Source organism: Lithobates pipiens, unplaced genomic scaffold (genome assembly GCF_037356315.1).
Source record: "Lithobates pipiens isolate NorthernLeopardFrog02 unplaced genomic scaffold, aLitPip1_a1.2 Scaffold_27, whole genome shotgun sequence".
NCBI lineage: Eukaryota > Metazoa > Chordata > Amphibia > Anura > Ranidae > Lithobates > Lithobates pipiens.
The window spans coordinates 120,831,385-120,849,909 of NW_027507788.1; the positions used below are offsets into that span (position 1 = coordinate 120,831,385).

General features: G+C 44.3%; 1 protein-coding gene across 1 annotated transcript in view; it reads right to left on the reverse strand.

Moving 5' to 3' along the window:
• Positions 1-18,525, reverse strand: part of LOC143934101 (cytoplasmic phosphatidylinositol transfer protein 1-like) — a 223,820-nt gene that overhangs the window by 33,792 nt on the left and 171,503 nt on the right. Inside the window, exons 7-9 of the mRNA XM_077457416.1 lie at positions 14,865-15,020; positions 2,870-2,933; positions 269-355 (exon numbers count right to left, since the gene is read on the reverse strand). Of these exons, the coding sequence (XP_077313542.1) occupies positions 269-355; positions 2,870-2,933; positions 14,865-15,020 (307 nt within the window). The remainder of the gene's footprint in view (positions 1-268; positions 356-2,869; positions 2,934-14,864; positions 15,021-18,525) is intronic.

An 18,525-nucleotide genomic window follows, 5' to 3' on the forward strand; every position in this document is an offset into this window, starting at 1 on the left:
AGCATAGGAAACTGCAATCACCACCTTTGCTTTACATTACCATTTAAAAAAAAAAAAAAAAAAAAAATGTAATCTTACATGCTTGGTTTTTATTTTTAGCCATGATCCCAATTATAGGAGACTTGCCTTTCACTTCCTGTCCCTGTGACATCAGGATAAAAATTGAAGGGAGCAGTAGTTCTTAGGACAGGAATGCACAGACAGCGAAAACAATGCAGCCTAACCCTGCCTCAGTCTATTAAAATGTTCTCCATATAATTGTGCTCACCTGCAGACTTTTTCTGGGAATTTACTTTGCAATTTGTTTCTTCCTGAAGTCTTCGTTCAAACTTCCGCACATCTTCTAGAGACATACCTGTGATACAAATATGATATTAAATTGTTATAACCAAAGCATAATACTAATTTGCTCTTTCAAGAAAAGGGTAGGTCAGTGACAATGCAACCTGTTAAAAAAAAAAAATACATAAAACCTTGCACGGCACTTTAGTTGCACGGCACTTTAGTCACCCTGTTCCTGACGAGTTGTAGCCAGTAATAGAATCATAAGAGCAAAATCAGCCTTTGAAGACATGGGTAACAGCGTACCACTTAATTGTGCACAGCTAGGCCCCTTTCACATGGGCTGTCCAATCAGGTCCGTCTGTCAGTTTGTCAAGGAGACCTGATCGGACACTCTATTCACCTCTATGGAGCGGCGGATGTCAGTGGTGACATATCCGCTGACACCTACTGCTTTCCGATCCGATCCTCTCTGCCAAATCCAGATGGATGGAGGGCCTAATTTCCTTCTGTCTGGTGGATTGGATGATAAATGGACAAGTGGTCCGATTTTATCCAATTTCCCCATAGAGGGAAGACGAACTGTCCATCTCTTCTCAGTAAGTGGAGATGGAATTGCCATCTGCCTGCTCAGGAGGGATCAGCGGAGCAGTCCCCCGCTGAGAAAGCGGATTCCGCAGAACAGAGGCGCCTGCGTGAAACGGGACTTCTTAAATGATCCCATTTGAACAAAAAAACAAAACAAATAATAGCCGCACTAAAACCTGGTCTACTAAAAGTGATCGTAAAGATTGCATTAGAAAACAAAAAAACAAACATCATATGCTTACCTGCTCTGTGCAATGTTTTGCAGCAGTTCTCTTGCACATCACTGACTCAGGCCAGTATTTGGGAGGGGTCGTAACCAGCAAATGTGCTGAGAATTTGACGCTACAATGACTTAAAGTACAGCATATTGATATTCCCCTTCAGAACAGTTTATATTTATTATGGATGTCGACTTGTTGCGAGTATAGTAAATGAGAAAAATCTTTACCAAATAAAAGCTGTAAAAATACCCATAGCTTACCTAGCTATTACTGTTTTTGAGTCAATGTTATTTTATTTTTAAGTTTATATTTTCAAACTGATACTTTATGGCTATTTGGTTTCCCACTATATGATGTATAGTCTGTTTTACAAACATTTAATACATGGTAAATGGACCCCCAGAGAACTATGCGTTAAAAAGGCAACAAAAATAGTTCCGGTTCTATAGCCCATACAGGAAAGCTGTCCATAGATTTTTTTTTCAAATAATGTAAAAGATCCATCTATGGACATTTCTGCTGGATCGATGCTGGAGAATTTCTGCTCGATCAGTGCATGCAGCCAATCTGCTGTAGCTCTGATCAGTGTATTCTGACAGTGGAGGATTCCTCTATCCAGATATGTAAAACAACCACATCCAAGTAAAGTGGATAGAGGAATCCTCCCCGCTGCACTGTTGTATTCTGCCAGTGGGACTCCTCCACTGTCAAAATACACTGATCAGAGCTACAGCAGATTGGCTGCATGCACTGATCGAGTAGAAATTCTCCATCGATCCAGCAGAAATGGCCATAGAGGGATCGAAATTTAGCCAGTCCCTGTTGAACTGGTTGAATTTCGTTCCATCTATGGCCAGCTTAAGGACGTGTAATTGCTATGATCAATTCCATGCGTGAATTTCAGCATACAGACATTTTGCCACACCATGATAAACAGAATTTAGAAAGGGAGATAGCAGGTATGCCTGACTGGGCCTGATCATGGTTCAAGGGCAATTTACATGTTTTTTTTAAATAGCCAAGATGCCTTTTTTGTTAAAGCAGGATATAGAGCAAACTTTCTCAGGGTTCCTCCAGAGGTTGCGAGAGGTTCCTTAAGTGTTTTCTGCTTTTCTCATGGTTTCCAATTATCCTTTTAGCTGTGAGGGGAGTTTTTTCCACCGAGAACCACCATCAGTAGCTCTTTTCCAATGACCATAAAAAATAAAAAAAGCCCTTCTGCACTGACCATTAGCAAAATGCGGCACTTCAGGGATATGCATTATAGAGCACCTCTCTAGATCAGTCTTTATCAACCAAAAACCACCACCAAACTTATATTTTTTACATGCAGGAGAGAAAGGGTAGTCTAGTGGGTTCTGATGCATCTGTAAATCACTTTAACAGAACTCCTTTAGAACTTGCATTTAGAACCAAGTTCCTAAACTGCAAGCCTAAACCTCAAACCGAAATCTAAGTGAAAATCATGTATTTAAAAAACAAAACAAAAAAAACAAAAAGTTGCTTTTCAATATGTACATCCCGTAAAACACAGCTAAATATTGTACACACCATGAAAGGAGGCAAAGACCAAGATTCTATTTAATCCAAAACACGTTAAATATTCATTTAACAGATCCATATTTGTGTATATATGAGAGATGTAAATAAGCCTTAAACTGTAAATGTACACAGGGTACCTTTGCTTTTATACTTTAATAGTTTTAGGTTAAAATGATTTGAATAAAACATAAGTGAAGCAGCAATTTCTTTCATAAAGCAAAACAATTTACACTTACCATACCATTCATCCATCCAAGCCACAGCTTCTCTGTGTCCTGCGAACAGTATATCTTTGATATTCTGAAAGAAAAAACAAAATTAAGCATAATACATTTTTTCTAACAGTTAAAAATCAAAGCCCAAGTAATTTAAATGTAATAATTGTTGTAGCCATAATAATGGATTCATAGTGCATTCATCCAAGCTCAAATGTCATTACAGAACAAAACCAGTGATTTAAATCCTGACCAATCAGAACCTGTGCCATACTGCTGGATTGTCAGTAAAATACAGCAATAATAAAATACAACATAAATGTGCTGCTGTGGAAAGCAGAAACCTTAAGGCCCCTTTCGCACTGAGGCGTTTTTCAGATGCTACAGTGCTAAAAATAGCGCCTGTATAGCGCCTGAAAAAAACGGATCCTTACACACTGGAGTGGTGCGCTGGCAGGATGGTAAAAAAAAGTCCTGCTAGCAGCATCTACGGAGCGGTAAAGGAGCGGTGTATTCACCGCTGCTACCCATTGAAAATCAATGGTGCAGCGCGGCCGAATACCGCTGCTAAAACGATGGTAAAGCTGTGCTAAAAATAGCGCCGCTTTACCGCCAATGCCAGCACCGCTCCAGTGTGAAAGGGGCCTTACAGTCTATCCCAGCTGTTCGATATCACAGTAGAGGTCTACTTAACCGGTTCCCGACCGGCACACGCCGATGTACGTCGGCAGAATGGCACGGGCAGGCATATTGGCGTACAGGTACGTCCAAATCTTTATTGCCGCCCTGCCATCGCGAGCGCGCCGCCGCCGGCGCACTCGCATATCGGTCGGGACCCCGTGAGTCCGGTCGCGGGCCCCAAAGACTCGATCGCCGCGGGCATACCCGCGATCGTCTCACGGGGAGGCTGAATGGAGAAATGCTGTTGTAAACAGCATTTCCCCATTCTGCCTAGCAACTAGTGACGCTGATCTCCGCTCCATGGGATTGGAGCAGAGATCAGTGTTCATTAAATGAAAGCCCAGCCCCCCCCACAGTTAGTAACACACCCCTAGGAACACTTAACCCCTACACTGCCACCCACTAGTTAACCCCTTCACTGCCAGTGCCATTTACACAGGAATCACTGCATTTATATAGCAGTGATTACTGTATAAATGACAATTATCCCAAAAATGTGTAAAAAATTTCCGATGTGTCCACCATAATGTCGCAGTCACAATAAAAATCGCTGATCGCCATTACTAGTAAAAAAAAAAAAATGCCATAAAACTATCCCCTATTTTGTAAACGCTATAACTTTTGGTTTGCGCAATCAATAAATCGCTTATTGCAATTTTTTTTTACCATAAATATGTAGAAGAATACGTATAGGCCTAAACTGAGGAAACTTTTTTTTTATATATTATAACAAAAACTAAAAAATAATGCGTTTTTTTCAAAATTGTCACTCTATTTTTGTTTATAGCGCAAAAAATAAAAACCGCAGGGGTGATCAAATACCACCAAAAGAAAGCTCTATGTGTGGGAAAAAAAGGACACCAATTTTGTTTGGGAGCCACGATGCAGTGCAGAGTCACAAAAAGTGGTCTGGTCTTTGACCAGCAAAATGGTCCGTGGCTGAAGTGATTAAAGCGATTGTAAAGTCTTTTTTTTTCTATAAAAATAAACATGTTATACTTACCCTGCTCTGTGCAGTGGTTTTGCACATGACAGTCTACTTCTTCCTCTTCTCAGGTCCCCCCCGTCTGTGCTCCTGGCTCCTCCATCCAGCTTGCTATAGGGGCACCCAAGCAGATTCACAGCTCCCTGTGTCCAGACAGAGCCATGGTATGGCCCCGCCCCCATCTCTTTCCTGATTGGCTTACATTTCCACTGCAGCGGGAGCCAATGGCGCCCCTGCTGTGTCTCAGCCAATAAGGAGGGAGAGTCCTTGACGGCCAAGGCACTCCTGGACACTGCTGGATAGAGACAGAGCTCAGCTAAGTATTAGGGGGTGCTGGGGCAGCTGCTGCACACAGAAAGCTTTTTATCTTAATGCATAGAATGCATTAGGATAAAAACCTTCTGCCTTTACTACCACTTTAAGATCTGAAATGGATATTTAAAAATCCCTTTTGGCAAATCAGGTCTATCCAGGACTGGGTTTAGAGATCTACAGTGTATTTTCATACAGCCTTAAAACACTTTAAAATTACCTGATTAACATGATAAAAACTAAGAATGCTTTTCTGAAGGCAACAGGATGTCTACTAATATTTAGAGCCACCAATAGGATGTGCAGTTTACCAACCAACCATCAAGGGAGTATTAAAAAAAACAAAAAAACAAACATATTACTACACGAGATCGGGTTCACACTGGTACAACATAACTGTCATCCTACTTTGCCTTGCAACATCCGTCCTAATTCCATCCGACTTGAATGAACAGGATACGACTTTGCTCCGATTTTGAGATAGTCAGACTTGTCCTTTGACCAAGCGAAACAATCCCAGTGTGACAAATTCCTTTTCCTGCTGCTGTAATCATGTCGGATATCACAAGTCGGATGGTTAGGACGCAGATCCAACTTCAATGATATTAAATGGGCTGAAAAAGGGACCAAAGCCGGACCCAAGTAGTGCAGGAACTTTTTCTAAAGTCGGACCAACTTGTGTTGAACCATTTAAGATGGCTTTCATAGGGAACCATTGATTTGTACATGTCACGTGCTCCCAAAGTCGGAGCCGTATGTTGCACCAGTGGGAACCTGGCCTTACCCATAAAGTGGTAAAGTAGTTGTGCACAATGTTACAAACACCTTTTATTACAGTTCCTAACAATTGCTTTTGCTTAGATTCAGAAATGATCTTTCATACAAGGTTAAAAATTTCTGTCATGTGACCATGCATCTCTTCTTCCTGATAGTGGGGGTGGGGTTATAGAACACTGCAGATACACTGTGCCTGTATTCCATAGTTTGTTCAGCCTGTGACTGAGCAGGGGGTGCGCGCCAGAGGCAGGCCGTGACTGAGCAGGGGGCGCGTGCTTTGAATGACAACTTCTAATTTTAATTTGATATTAAATTCATATTAAATTCAAAAAAACTAAAAATAAATATAGTGTGGCTTGTTAATCCTTAACCAATTAAGCCCCGGACCAATTGTCAGCCTAAGGACCAGAGGTCTTTTTACAATTTCGCACTGCACTGTTTAACTGGTAATTGCGCAGTCATGCAATGCTGTACCCAAACGAAATTTGCGTCCTTTTCTTCCCACAAATAGAGCTTTCTTTTGATGGTATTTCATTGCCTCAGCGATTTTTATTTTTTGCGATATAAACAGAAAAAGACCGAAAATTTAGAAAGAAAAAAAAAATATTTTCTACTTATTGTTATAAGAAAAATCTAATAAACTCATGACTTTAGTCGTACATTTAGGCCAAAATGTATTCAGCCACATCTTTGGTTAAAAAAAAAAAAAAAAAGTCAATAAGCGTATATTTATTGGTTTGCGCAAAAGTTATAGCGTCTACAAACTAGAGTACATTTTTACGGAATTTACACAGCTTTTAATTTAGGACTCATTTCTTGAGGTGCTAAAATGGCAGGGCAGTACAAACCCCCCCAAATTACCCCATTTTGGAAATTAAGGGGCATATTGAGCCCATTGAATATTTTTTTGGCCCAAGTGATTGAATAATGACAAAAACATTTTTTTTACAAAAAAGTTGTCACTAAATGATATATTGCTCACACATGCCATGGTTATATGTGGAATTACACCCCAAAATGGATTTTGCTGCTTCTCCTGAGTACGGGGATACCACGTGTGGGACTTTTTGGGAGCCTAGCCACATACGGCACCCCGAAAACTAATCACCGCCTTCAGGATTTCTTAGGGTGCAAATTTTTGATTTCACTCCTCACTACCCATCACAGTTTCAAAGGCCATAAAATGCCAAAATAGCACAACCCCCCCCCCCCCCAAAATGACCCCATTTTGGAAAGTAGACACCCCAAGCTATTTGATGAGAGGCATGTTGAGTCCACGGAATATTTTATGTTTTGCCACAAGTTGCAGGAATATTACAAACGTTGTTTTTTTGCACAAAGTTGTGAATTGTCCTGGTATTTTATGCACAGCATTTAGAAGCTTATGTCACACATCACCCACTCTAACCACTTGAAGACAAAGCCCTTTCTGATGCTTTTTGTTTACATGAAAACTTTTTTTTTTGCAAGAAAATTATGTTGAACCCCCAAACATATTTTTTTAAAGCAAAGGCCCTACAGATTAAAATGGTGGGTGTTGCATTTTTTTTTCCACACAGTATTTGCGCAGCGATTTTTCAAATATTTTTTTTTGGGGAGAAATACACTTTAATTTTAATGAACTAAATCACACTATATTGCCCACATTTTTGATGAATTAAAAAAGATGAACTTAGGCCGAGTACATGGATACCAAACACGACATGCTTTAAAATTGCGTACAAACGCGCAGTGGCGACAAACTACATACATTGTTAAAAGCCTTTAAAAGGTTACCACATTAGATTTACAGAGGAGATCTACTGCTAAAATTACTGCCCTCGATCTGACCTTCGTGGGAATACCTCACATGCATGGTGCACTTGCTGTTTATATATGACGCCAGACCAACACTTGCATTCGCCTTTGCGCAAGAGCAGGGGGGGACAGGGGCGCTTTTTTATTTTTTTTATTTTGCTTTAATTTTATTTATTTTTTTTTAATCATTTTTATTGTTATCTTAGGGAATGTAAATATCCTCTATGATGGCAATAGGTAGTGACAGGTACTCTAAAAAAAAAATTGGGATTAGACCCTAGATCTTTCCTCTGCCCTCAAAGCATCTGACCACACCGTTCGGTGTGATAAAATGCTTTCACAATTTCCCAATGGAGCGGTTTATATCCGGGAGGGGGGGGCATTCCCTCCAACTGCTTGTAAAAGCAGTCTAGAGGCTAATTAGCCACTAGGATTGCTTTTACATGAAAGCCGACCACTGGCTGAAAAGAATGATACCAAGATGATACCCAAAACTGCAGGCATCATTCTGGTATAACCATTCAAAGTCCAGCAACAAACCAGTATGTTGCTGGTCCTTGTTGGACATATATTGTAATTTTTTTTTCATGCAGCCTGTTGGCTGAACGAAAAAAAGATTGATCGATGGGTATGTCCACCATTAGAATACCTCCCTTCATCCACCCATTTCTAATGATGGGCATACATGCACAATTTATATATGCCGAAGCATGGGGGCATCCTCACACAAAAGTTATGCCGCGTACACACGGACTTTTCCACGGGCAAGCCTCCGGAGTTTCGACCGTATGTACTCGGCATTAGGAGCAAGTCGCTCCTCCACCCCTGCTGGCCCCATGCTTCGGCATATATGCTCTTTTTTTTTTTTTTTTTTAACTGTGTTGGTGAAATCACCTCCTGCAGCGTTGGAGTCACGGCTTTATGTATCATGGGAGCAAACGCTGTTGCTGTCAAGATAAATAAATCCGCGCTGCAGCTGAATGGCACACCTGAAAACAGAAAAATGGTTAATAAAACACAGTAAACAGTAAAGTATAAAAAAATGACATGCTGAAAAGCAAGCATGATAAAACATAATAAAACATTGCAGAACAGAATACAGTAAAAAAGAGCAACAGTAGAGAGAGAACAAAACGACAACTATTTTGTTTTTTTTATTTTATATTTTTTTGTGTTTCGGGTCTAAGCCTAAATCTGGGGGCGCATGCGCGAGGCTCTCCGTGATGGACGTTCCTCACTAGAGCTCCGCACTCTCCGCCATGTTCCCGGGACCTAATTGGCTTTCCGAAACGGGATCTCAGCCTCACAACTGACGGGACCGGTGCGGGCATCTGCTGAGCTAGTCCGGCGATGGTCCTTACCGGCCACCGAGGCAAATCTAAGCCTAAACCCATCAAAGAGGCGCTCGCCCGGGCCTCCTCCAAGATGGCGGCGAAAGCACAGGCTCAAGCACAGCAGCGTGAAAGCCCCTCATATTCGGCAGATCTCCACAGCGATGAGGAAGAGGACAACATTCTTGATCAAGGTGACCCACCTAACTTGTCCTCTTCAGGTAGGTCACAATCTGACTTGTTACACATGGAGACTATGCTTAAAAAGCCCTTAAGACGACCTCTGACCAGATCACAAACAAACTGACACGGGAGATCAGAGAATTAGGTCAGAGGACCGCAGATCTTGAGACTCGGGCTGATGATATGGAGCTAACTCTCCGTGAACATGCACAGGAACAGTCAGTCATCGCTCCGTGAGGAGAATGCCATGCTGCTCTCCCGTCTCGAGGACGCAGAGAATCGCTCCCGCAGGTCGAACCTGCGCCTCCGGGGTATTCTGGAATCAGTGGATGATTTACAAGCATTCACACTGGCTCTGTTACAGGAACTTTCGCCATCGATCCCTGCGGAACATTTAGAATTCAATAGGGCTCTCACCCGCCGTCAAGCGGACGGGCCCCCGCGTGACATAATTATCAAGTTCCACTTTTTAAAAACAAAGGAACAACTCCTTGCCTCTGCCTGCAATAAGGATAATCTTGCCTTTCAGGGTCACTCTTACCAGCTATTCACGGATTTGCCCCCCCCCCCCCCCCATTGCGAAGCGCCGCGCCATGAAGCCGCAGCTGCAAATCCTCACCCAGCACCAAATTAAATATTCACGGCGCTTTCCCTTCGCTCTCCAATTTACCTACAAAGGACAGCAACATACATCGACTACACCGGAGGCCCTCCAGAACCTGCTGGAAGCACTTCGTCTGACCCCCCCCCCCCCCCCCGGTTCAACAATCGGACACTGCCCTTTCACGCACCCCGGCCCGCCCAGGACCTTATCCTTATGCGGCTACCCCCAAGCGGGATGTCCGAGATCCTCCACTTCCATCCACAATCCGTAAGGGTACCCCCTCGCGCATATCCGCAGCAAGTTATACCAGCCCCAAAGTATTTGTACCCCGCTGAACTGTCTGTGATACGCCATGGTACCACTTTTGCCCCCTGGAAGGTTCCTGGAACCTGTTCTCTCTCAGTGTTGGATTCTTACTCATTGCAAGATACCACTACTGTCTGGTGATTTTTTGTTGTTTTTAGTCCTCTAACAACGTAGTGACTATGCCATCTTTCTTTCCTCTCCCCTTCCCTCCTTTCCCCTCTCCCTTTTTTTTCCCCCTTCCTTCCTTCCCCTCCCTCTCTCCCTCCCCGGAGGGATTCCCCTCTATGATGTATATGTCTTTACTATAATTGCTAGATAGATGTATTCATTCATATGTTAAGGTTACTTTGTTGGTTATATAATGTGATCCCAAACTTGATACATTTTTTTCTCCCGGTGCACGGCGGAGAACTGTCACTGCCCCCCCCCCCCCCTACAGCCCAGTGCTCTCTCTTCCTGACCTGGTTTCGGGCTGGGGAGACTGTTTACATTCTTGTCGGGCGTCTTTAGTCTGACTTATATTAGGCTGATGGTTCATTTACATGCCTTACGTGAATTTCTTTTCTTACTCCTTTCTCTTTTTTCTTTTCATTCCCTTGCCTTCTTTCCTCCCTCTTTCCCTCTCTACCCCCCTGGTCAAGCGACCTGTGCGACCCCTAGGTTACATGAGCTTTTCTCCTTCCCTGAACGAATATAACCCCCCTGAACATCTTGTCGTTTAATGTAAAAGGGCTTAACTCTCCAAGCAAGAGAGTCAAAGCGTTTCGTTCTTTTGCGACCTTGAAAGCCAGTATAGTTGCACTTCAAGAGACCCATTTCTCCTCTCATAGAACCCCCAAATCATTTAGCTCCAAATACCCACAAGTCTATAGCGCCTCGGCAGCGACAAAGCAGAGGGGAGTTCTGTTAGCCTTACATCGCTCTTTGCTCTTTACCCTTACCTCTGAAATTAAAGACCCGGAGGGCCGTTATATAATTCTGGTTGGCCTCCTTCAAGATACGGATGTTACGCTCATTTCTTATTATGCCCCAAATAAAAACCCTGTTCCTTTCTTTTCCCACCTTTTCCAAACGATTAAAGCCCACTCCAAGGGTACCCTCCTGGTATGTGGAGATTCCAACCTGGTAATCCACCCTCATTTGGATAAATCCCCTTACACCCCAGAACACTGTTCATTTTCGTCCCATTTTCACACTTTACTGCAACAGGCCTCCCTACTTGATTCCTGGAGAGAATGTAATCCAGTTAGGAAAAATTTCACGTTTTATTCCAATCCCCATAATTCCTTTTCCAGGATTGATCATATATTTGTACCTGTTGCATCCTCCCCCATACTTCTTCAATCCCATATTCACCCGATCTCCTGGTCTGATCATTGAGCTGTCATTACCACAATTTCATCTTTGATCCCTCAATCTACGGATAAGACATGGTGTATAAATGATAAGCATCTAACTAACCAGTCATTTTGTTTAGACATCCAGGTAGCCCTGGCTGAATATATACAGCATAACGTCACCCCGGGTATTTCCCCCGTCCTCCTTTGGGAGGCACACAAGCCTGTGATCAGAGGTAAATGTATCTCTATCGCCACACACCTTAAGAGGGATAAAATCCTGAAAACACAACATTTAGAGGCTAACTATAACAGGTACCTATTACAGTTTCAAGCTTCTCCGACTGCAGATAATAGATTAATCATGGAAAAGGCTAGATTAGAACTGGACCTGCTCCTGGCGGAGGCAGCTGATAAAGCTATTCGAAGTTTCAAACACACTATTTACACTAAGGCCAACAAGCCTGACACCTTCCTAGCATTACGCCTCAGAAACCCAGAGCGTTCATTTAAACCTTCCAGATTGAAGGTCGGTAAAAATACTCTCACTAGCAATCCGGTTAAAATAGTGTCAGAGTTTAGCAAAAAACTTGCTAAACTATACGAATCTACCATCCCTTGCCCCATGGAAACTGCTGATTCCTTATTCCAAGACCTTCAGATTCCCTCTCTATCCAACGCTAGCCGGGATGTTATGGAAGCCCCGATTACCTCGCAGGAAATATTATAAGCCATTCGAACTTTGAAACCACACAAATGACCCGGTCCAGATGGCCTAACTCATATTACAAGAAATTTGCTGACACCCTGGCCCCATTATTGGCAAACGCTTTTAACGCCCTCCTTAAAGATGGATCCTTCGGCAGAGACACTTTGAATGCAATTATATCTATGATCCCTAAACCCAATAGTGATAGTACGCTTTGGTCTAACTATAGGCCCATATCCCTTTTAAACACGGATATCAAGCCATTAGCCAAAGTATTAGCCCTGCGCCTTAACCAATTCATCTGCAACCTGGTCCATAAGGACCAAGTGGGATTTATCCCTAGACGGCAATCTTGCGACAATATACGTCGGGTGGTTCTTTTGCAACATATCGCCAGGTCTCGTAAAATCCCAATGCACCTCCTTTTGCTGGGCATACGAAAAGCTTTTGATACGATATCCTGGCCCTACTTGCATTATATATTACAGCGTTGGGGCTTCGGCCCACACTTTCTTCAATGGGTACAGGCCCTCTACACTCACCCGCAAGCGTATGTTAAATATTCGGGCTTTGCTTCTGATAGGTTCCCTATTCAGCGTGGAACCAGACAGGGCTGTCCTCTTTCCCCATTAATCTTTGCCCTAGCTATAGAACCCCTTGCGGCCTTAATCAGAGCAGACCCCAATATCAAGGGCTTGCCTCTATGTCGCACAAACTTTGTCTATTCGCTGACGATGCCCTTTTGTTTATTACCTCACCCCACACCTCACTACCGAACCTTTTCCACCTCTTGGATAAATTTGCTCAGGTTTCCGGGCTGGAAGCAAATCAAACTAAGTCACGGGCCCTCAACGTGTCTCTGCCTTCGGAAGTCTTTCATAACCTACGAGAAAATTATCCTTTTCAGTGGTCCACATCCTCCATACCATACTTGGGTGTTAAACTTACCAGTGACCCTGCCCAGCTGTTTCAAGCTAACTATCTCCCTGCATTATGCAGCCTCACATCCCTCATGACCTCCTGGCAAACACTCTGTTTCATGGTTGGGCAGGATCGCGGCCGTGAAAATGACGTTGCTACCCAAGTTGTTATATCTTTTTAGGGTACTCCCGGTCGCGATCCCTCCATATTTCCATCATGTTATGCAGAGTCGTATTTTTAAGTATAGCTGGTGGTCAACAAGACCTAGAGTCTCCAGGCAGATCCTGTTTCGCCATAAGACGCAAGGTGGCCTGGGTGTACCTAACCTCAGGCTTTACTTTTACGCAGCGCAACTGGCCCAAATGGCCCTATACCATGCGACCAATGAGACGCTTCTGTGGGTCAGCCTCGAGACTGTAGATGTCCACCCTCTGATTATATCGAACTTATTGTGGCTACCATCTCCAGTGAGGAAATCTATTAGTAACCCTATTACTCGATTCTCCCTAGGGCTGTAGAACAAGATAAAGGCTACCTATAAATTATAATCTCCTCATTCTCCTTTACTCTCTTTTTTCGGCCACCCGAGTTTCACCCCTGCTTACTCGGACCCCTCCTTATTCGATGCCTGGTCCCAAAGAGGTCTCACTAGAGTATGTGACCTGGTATCGGGTAACGCAATTTTAAAGTTCCCAGCCCTGCAAGCCAAAACTAAGCTCCCCTATAAAGAGTGTTTTCGATATCTTCAAATAATCCACTTTGTCCAATCAACCTCTAAATCATGCACTGACCTAGGCCAACTAACTCCTTTCGAGAATATTTGTAAAACGGACCCACATTCTCCTGGTATCATATCCTGTCTCTACTCCTATCTTTCCTCTTACTCGAACTCTCTCCCATTGTAAGCTACTTCTTGGTCTCATGATCTCTCCCTAAACCTTGACCCTGAAGATTGGGGCAGAGTTTGGCTCAATACCAAAAATGCCACTCAGAATATTATTGCAGCTGAGGCCAACTATAAAGTTCTAATGCGCTGGTACCTGGTCCCAGCCAGGATATCCAGGTTTGTGCCAAACACTCTCCAAACTGTTTCCGGGGTTTTAACGAGCCTGGCACACACCTCCACATATGGTGGGCCTGTCCGGTGGTGACGGAATTCTGGAAGCAAACTTTTAATATCCTTTCTAGGCTTATACAAAGCACCCTATCTCCAGACCCAGCAATAGCCTTACTAAACTTAGTACCCCACAAGCTTATCCGACCTCAAACATGGCTCCCTTTACAGGTAATGACGGCAGTGAAGCAGACCATTGCGAAAGCCTGGAAGTCTTCGGCTCTGCATATTACCGAAGTTAAGAATCGGGTCACCCAGGCTATGATCCATAGCAAAATTGAAGCAACTATTCTGGATAAACTCCCACCTCATAGAAGGATTTGGCAGCCGTGGGTGGATCACTTCCTACCCCCAAATTTTGATCATCATCTCTTAGTACCATAGTCTAAATATTAGATCTTAACTAGGGATGCATCTTCTCCCCTAAAACCTCTGGGGACGCTGGGTCGCCCGCCGTCTCATCCTTGTCCCTCTTCTTTCCTGTGCTCCTTCGCTTTCTCTCTCTTTTCCTTTTCTTGTCTCTGCTCCTCGCTTCCTCTTCCCTCTTTTTTACTGGTTGACTTTAAAGTCCTTTCTATGTTTGCTCTTGTAACTATGCTATGCTATATTAGGGTAAATACTCTTTAAGTGGTTTCACCCTACTATGGGGTCTCCTGTTAGGATTCCCCCCTTGGTTTATACCAGATCCAATGTAGAAATTTCATTACAGCGCTCTGGCAGAGCTATTGGATCTTGGACACTTTCATTTGTTCTACATTGTTCTTTTCTGTAATCTCGTACTGTTGTCGCTGGCTGTATACTTATGTTACAACTGTTCTCAATTGTACGATCTTGTTTGTTTGTATAATTCTACCTTTTATATCTTAATAAAAAAATTTGAAAAGAAAAAAAGCCTAAATCAGATGCAGCCACCACGTCTATGAATTGGTAAGCTGCAAATCGGTAATAAAAAGACTTACCTTATGAATGAAACTTTCAACTCTTGACTGAAAACCATAGACCTCAAATTTGGCTGCAACTAATTTGTAAGAGCACATAATGGGCTGCGTGGTCTCTTGCCAGTCTTGTAGCAATGGCCCTCGGCCAGTCTTCTTTGAACAGAACATCCTAAGATCCTAATGGGATATTTGACAGGGAGAATGTTTATGTGAAAGGCAATATCTTGCTTAGTTTTAAATTTAAAAAAAATTAGTTACGCTTACCGGTAACGTCTTTTCCAGTAGTCTTTCAGGACAGCCACTATGAGAGATAGACTCCTCCTCTTCCTCTGGAAACACTGCGCCAGCCCATAAATTCTTACTTCCCCTGCCGGACCTCAGTTTATATCGAGAATACCTCCGGCCAGCTGGGGAGACAAGAACACATTAATAACATATTTATCAAATACCATTATCTTGCTGCGCTCTGGTCTTTTGTAAGACTCCCCCCAATTTTCGGGTGGGAACTAGGGCTGTCCTGAAAGACTACTGGAAAAGACGTTACCGGTAAGCGTAACTCTAATTTTCCCTAATCGTCTTTCAGGACAGCCACTATGAGAGGATAAGCGAGCACTTACCAGTTAGGGTGGGACTACAGCTTGCAAAACCTTTCGCCCAACGGTCTGCTCACCTGCCGACACCAGATCCACACTGTAGTGTTTTACAAAAGTGGAATAGCTGGACCATGTTGCTGCTCTGCAAATCTGCTCTGGCGTTGCTCCCGCTCTTTCTGCCTGGGAGGCTGCCATAGCTCTAGTGGAGTGTGCTTTAATACCCACTGGGATTTCTTTCCCTGCAACTAAATAAGCCTGCTCGATGGCTACTCTGAGCCACCTAGCAATAGTGCGCCGGGACGCCTTACAACCTTTCCTGGCCCCGGAAAACAAAACAAATAAGGAATATGACCTTCTAAATGACTTGGTCAGTTCCAGATAGTGTAGGATACATCTCCTAACATCCAAATAATGGAATTTTAGTTCCTTCTCACCGGAGGGATTGGGACAAAAAGAGGGCAACACAATTTCCTGGCTTCTATGAAAGCTGGATGCCACTTTCGGCAAAAAGGCTGGATCGGTCTTTAAAACTATCCGATCCGGAAAAATAACGCAAAAGGGAGCCCTGACTGATAAGGCCTCCATCTCACTGACCCTCCTAGCAGTTGTTACGGCTACCAGAAACACTGTCTTCAGAGTAAGCTCTCTCAGAAAACACTCCTTTAAAGGCTCAAAGGGGGGTCCAGTTAAGCTCTGCAAAACTAAAGATAAATCCCATCTGGGAAAGGACAGACCCTGGACCGGTCTCTGTCTGGACAGGGCCCTAAAGAACCTGACTACCCATGGGTTGGCAGCCAAATGAACTTCTAAATAAACACTGAGGGCTGATACTTGACCCCTAAGGGTACTAATGGATAAGCCCTTATCTGCCCCACATTGTAAAAATTCCAACACTGCGGAGGAGCTCCGTACTGGGAAAGAGCTCTCTGCGCACCACTTGTTGAAACGCAACCAGACCTTTTCATAGCTCTGGCGAGTTTCCTTTTTCCTACTGTCCAGGAGGGTAGAAACTAGTCTCTGTGAAAATCCCTTAGATTTTAATAAACCCTCCTCAGTAGCCAGGCCGCTAACTTCCACTGGCGTACCTGTGGGCAGAGGACTGGCCCATGAGAGAGGAGATCGTCCCGAGGGGGCAAGAGTAAGGGAGGTCTCTACCGCCAACTGCTTTAGCATTGAGAACCATGCTCTCTTGGGCCAATGTGGAGCCACCAGAATCAGAGATGTGCTTTCCATCTGAAACTTTCTCAGAACTGCTGGCAACAACGCTGGAGGTGGGAAGGCATAGCAAGTTCTGAAGTGCCAATTCTGGCTCAAAGCGTCCACCCCTAAGGCTCCCTCTCCCCTTTTTAGGGAGAAAAAACAGGGGGTTTTTGCATTGTTTTTGGACGCGAACAGGTCCACCTCCGGAGACCCCCATCTCTTTATTATGAGATTGAAGACCTCCTGGTTGAGAACCCAATCGCCCTCCCTCAGCCTCTTTCGGCTGAGAAAGTCTGCTACCACGTTTTTCTCTCCCCTCAGAAAAACTGCTGAGAGCGAAAGGGCGTAGGTTTCGGCCCAGGTCAGGATCTCTGTCGCTAAAGATAACAGGGCTCCGCTTCTCATGCCACCCTGTTTGTTCAAATAGGCCACTACGGAAGAGTTGTCCGACCGCACCTGAATGTGGTGACCCCGGAGCTCTTTTTTGAAGAATTTGAGGGCTAGTCCCACTGCCCTTAATTCTTTCCAGTTGGACGATCGAGTCAACTCGCCGTCCTCCCAAGTGCCCTGGGCTAGAAGGGAACCCAAATGTGCCCCCCAACCTTTTCCACTTGCATCTGTGGTTACTACCCGAGAAAATCGGGATGAGCCACAGACGACCTTGCGACAGATTTGTCACTTTCCTCCACCACCAGAGGGATCTCTTTACCTGGTGTGGAATATGTACTAGGGTGTCTAGGGCCTCCTGACTGTGGTCCCACACCCCTAGGATGAAGGTCTGTAGGGGACGAAAGTGTAGCCCTGCCCACTGCACTGCTGGAAGGGTGGATGTAAGGAGACCCAGTACCGACATCAGAACCCTTATGGAAACCAGCTGGTTGCTCTGAAGAGAGGCCACCGCACTGTCCAGTTTTTGTACCTTTTCTCTTGGTAGAAAAACTCTCAACAGTGTTGAGTCCAACAGGAAACCTAGATAGGAGATCTGTTGTGAGGGGATCTGTTGTGAGGGGATCAGGCTGGACTTTTCCAAGTTCAGAAGCCACCCCAGGTCTGTAAGGACCCCTTTGGTTAGATCGAGATCCTTGACCAACTGTGTTGGGGATGCTGCAAATAAAAGCAGGTCGTCCAGGTAGGCAATTATACATATCCCCTGGAGCCGAAGAAAGGCCATGGCTTCTGCCAGGACTTTGGTAAAAATGCGGGGTGCAGAGGATAGCCCGAATGGCAGGGCCTGAAACTGAAAGTGTACTGTTTCTCCGCCCAGATCTATGGCAAGGCGTAGAAACCTCTGCGGGGCTTCCGCTATAGGGATGTGTAAATACGCGTCCCTTAGGTCCAGAGATACCATGAAACAGTTGTGGGGCAGAAGCGCCTTTACTGAAAAGATCGATTCCATGCGGATTCTTTTGTATGTCACTGAAGCGTTCAGGGGCTTTAAGTTCAGAATCAACCTGAACTTCCCTGAGGGTTTTTTCACTATGAAGATGTGAGAATAAAACCCCCTTCCCTCTTCTGCTTTTGGGACCCTGAGAATAACATCCTGATTCTCCAATTCCCTCAGAGCTTCTAGCAAGGCCTCGGCCTTTACCATGCACCTGGGTAGATGCGTGACAAGGAGCCTTTGAGGGGGTGGTCTTAGGAATTCCAAGAGGTACCCCCTTCTTATTACCCCTAAAATAAATTGATTGGGGGATATTGTCTCCCACTGTGGAAGAAAGGCCCCCAGTCTTCCTCCCACTGTAGCTGGAATGTCACTGGGTTTTACGGGGCTGGATAGGAGGGCGAAAAATCGCCCCTCCTCTGCCCCTGCCTTTTTGGGGCCAGGTTTTCTTTTTCCCCTCTGGTTTAGAGGTTTCCCTACGCCCCTGCGGACGAAACCCCTTTTTTGT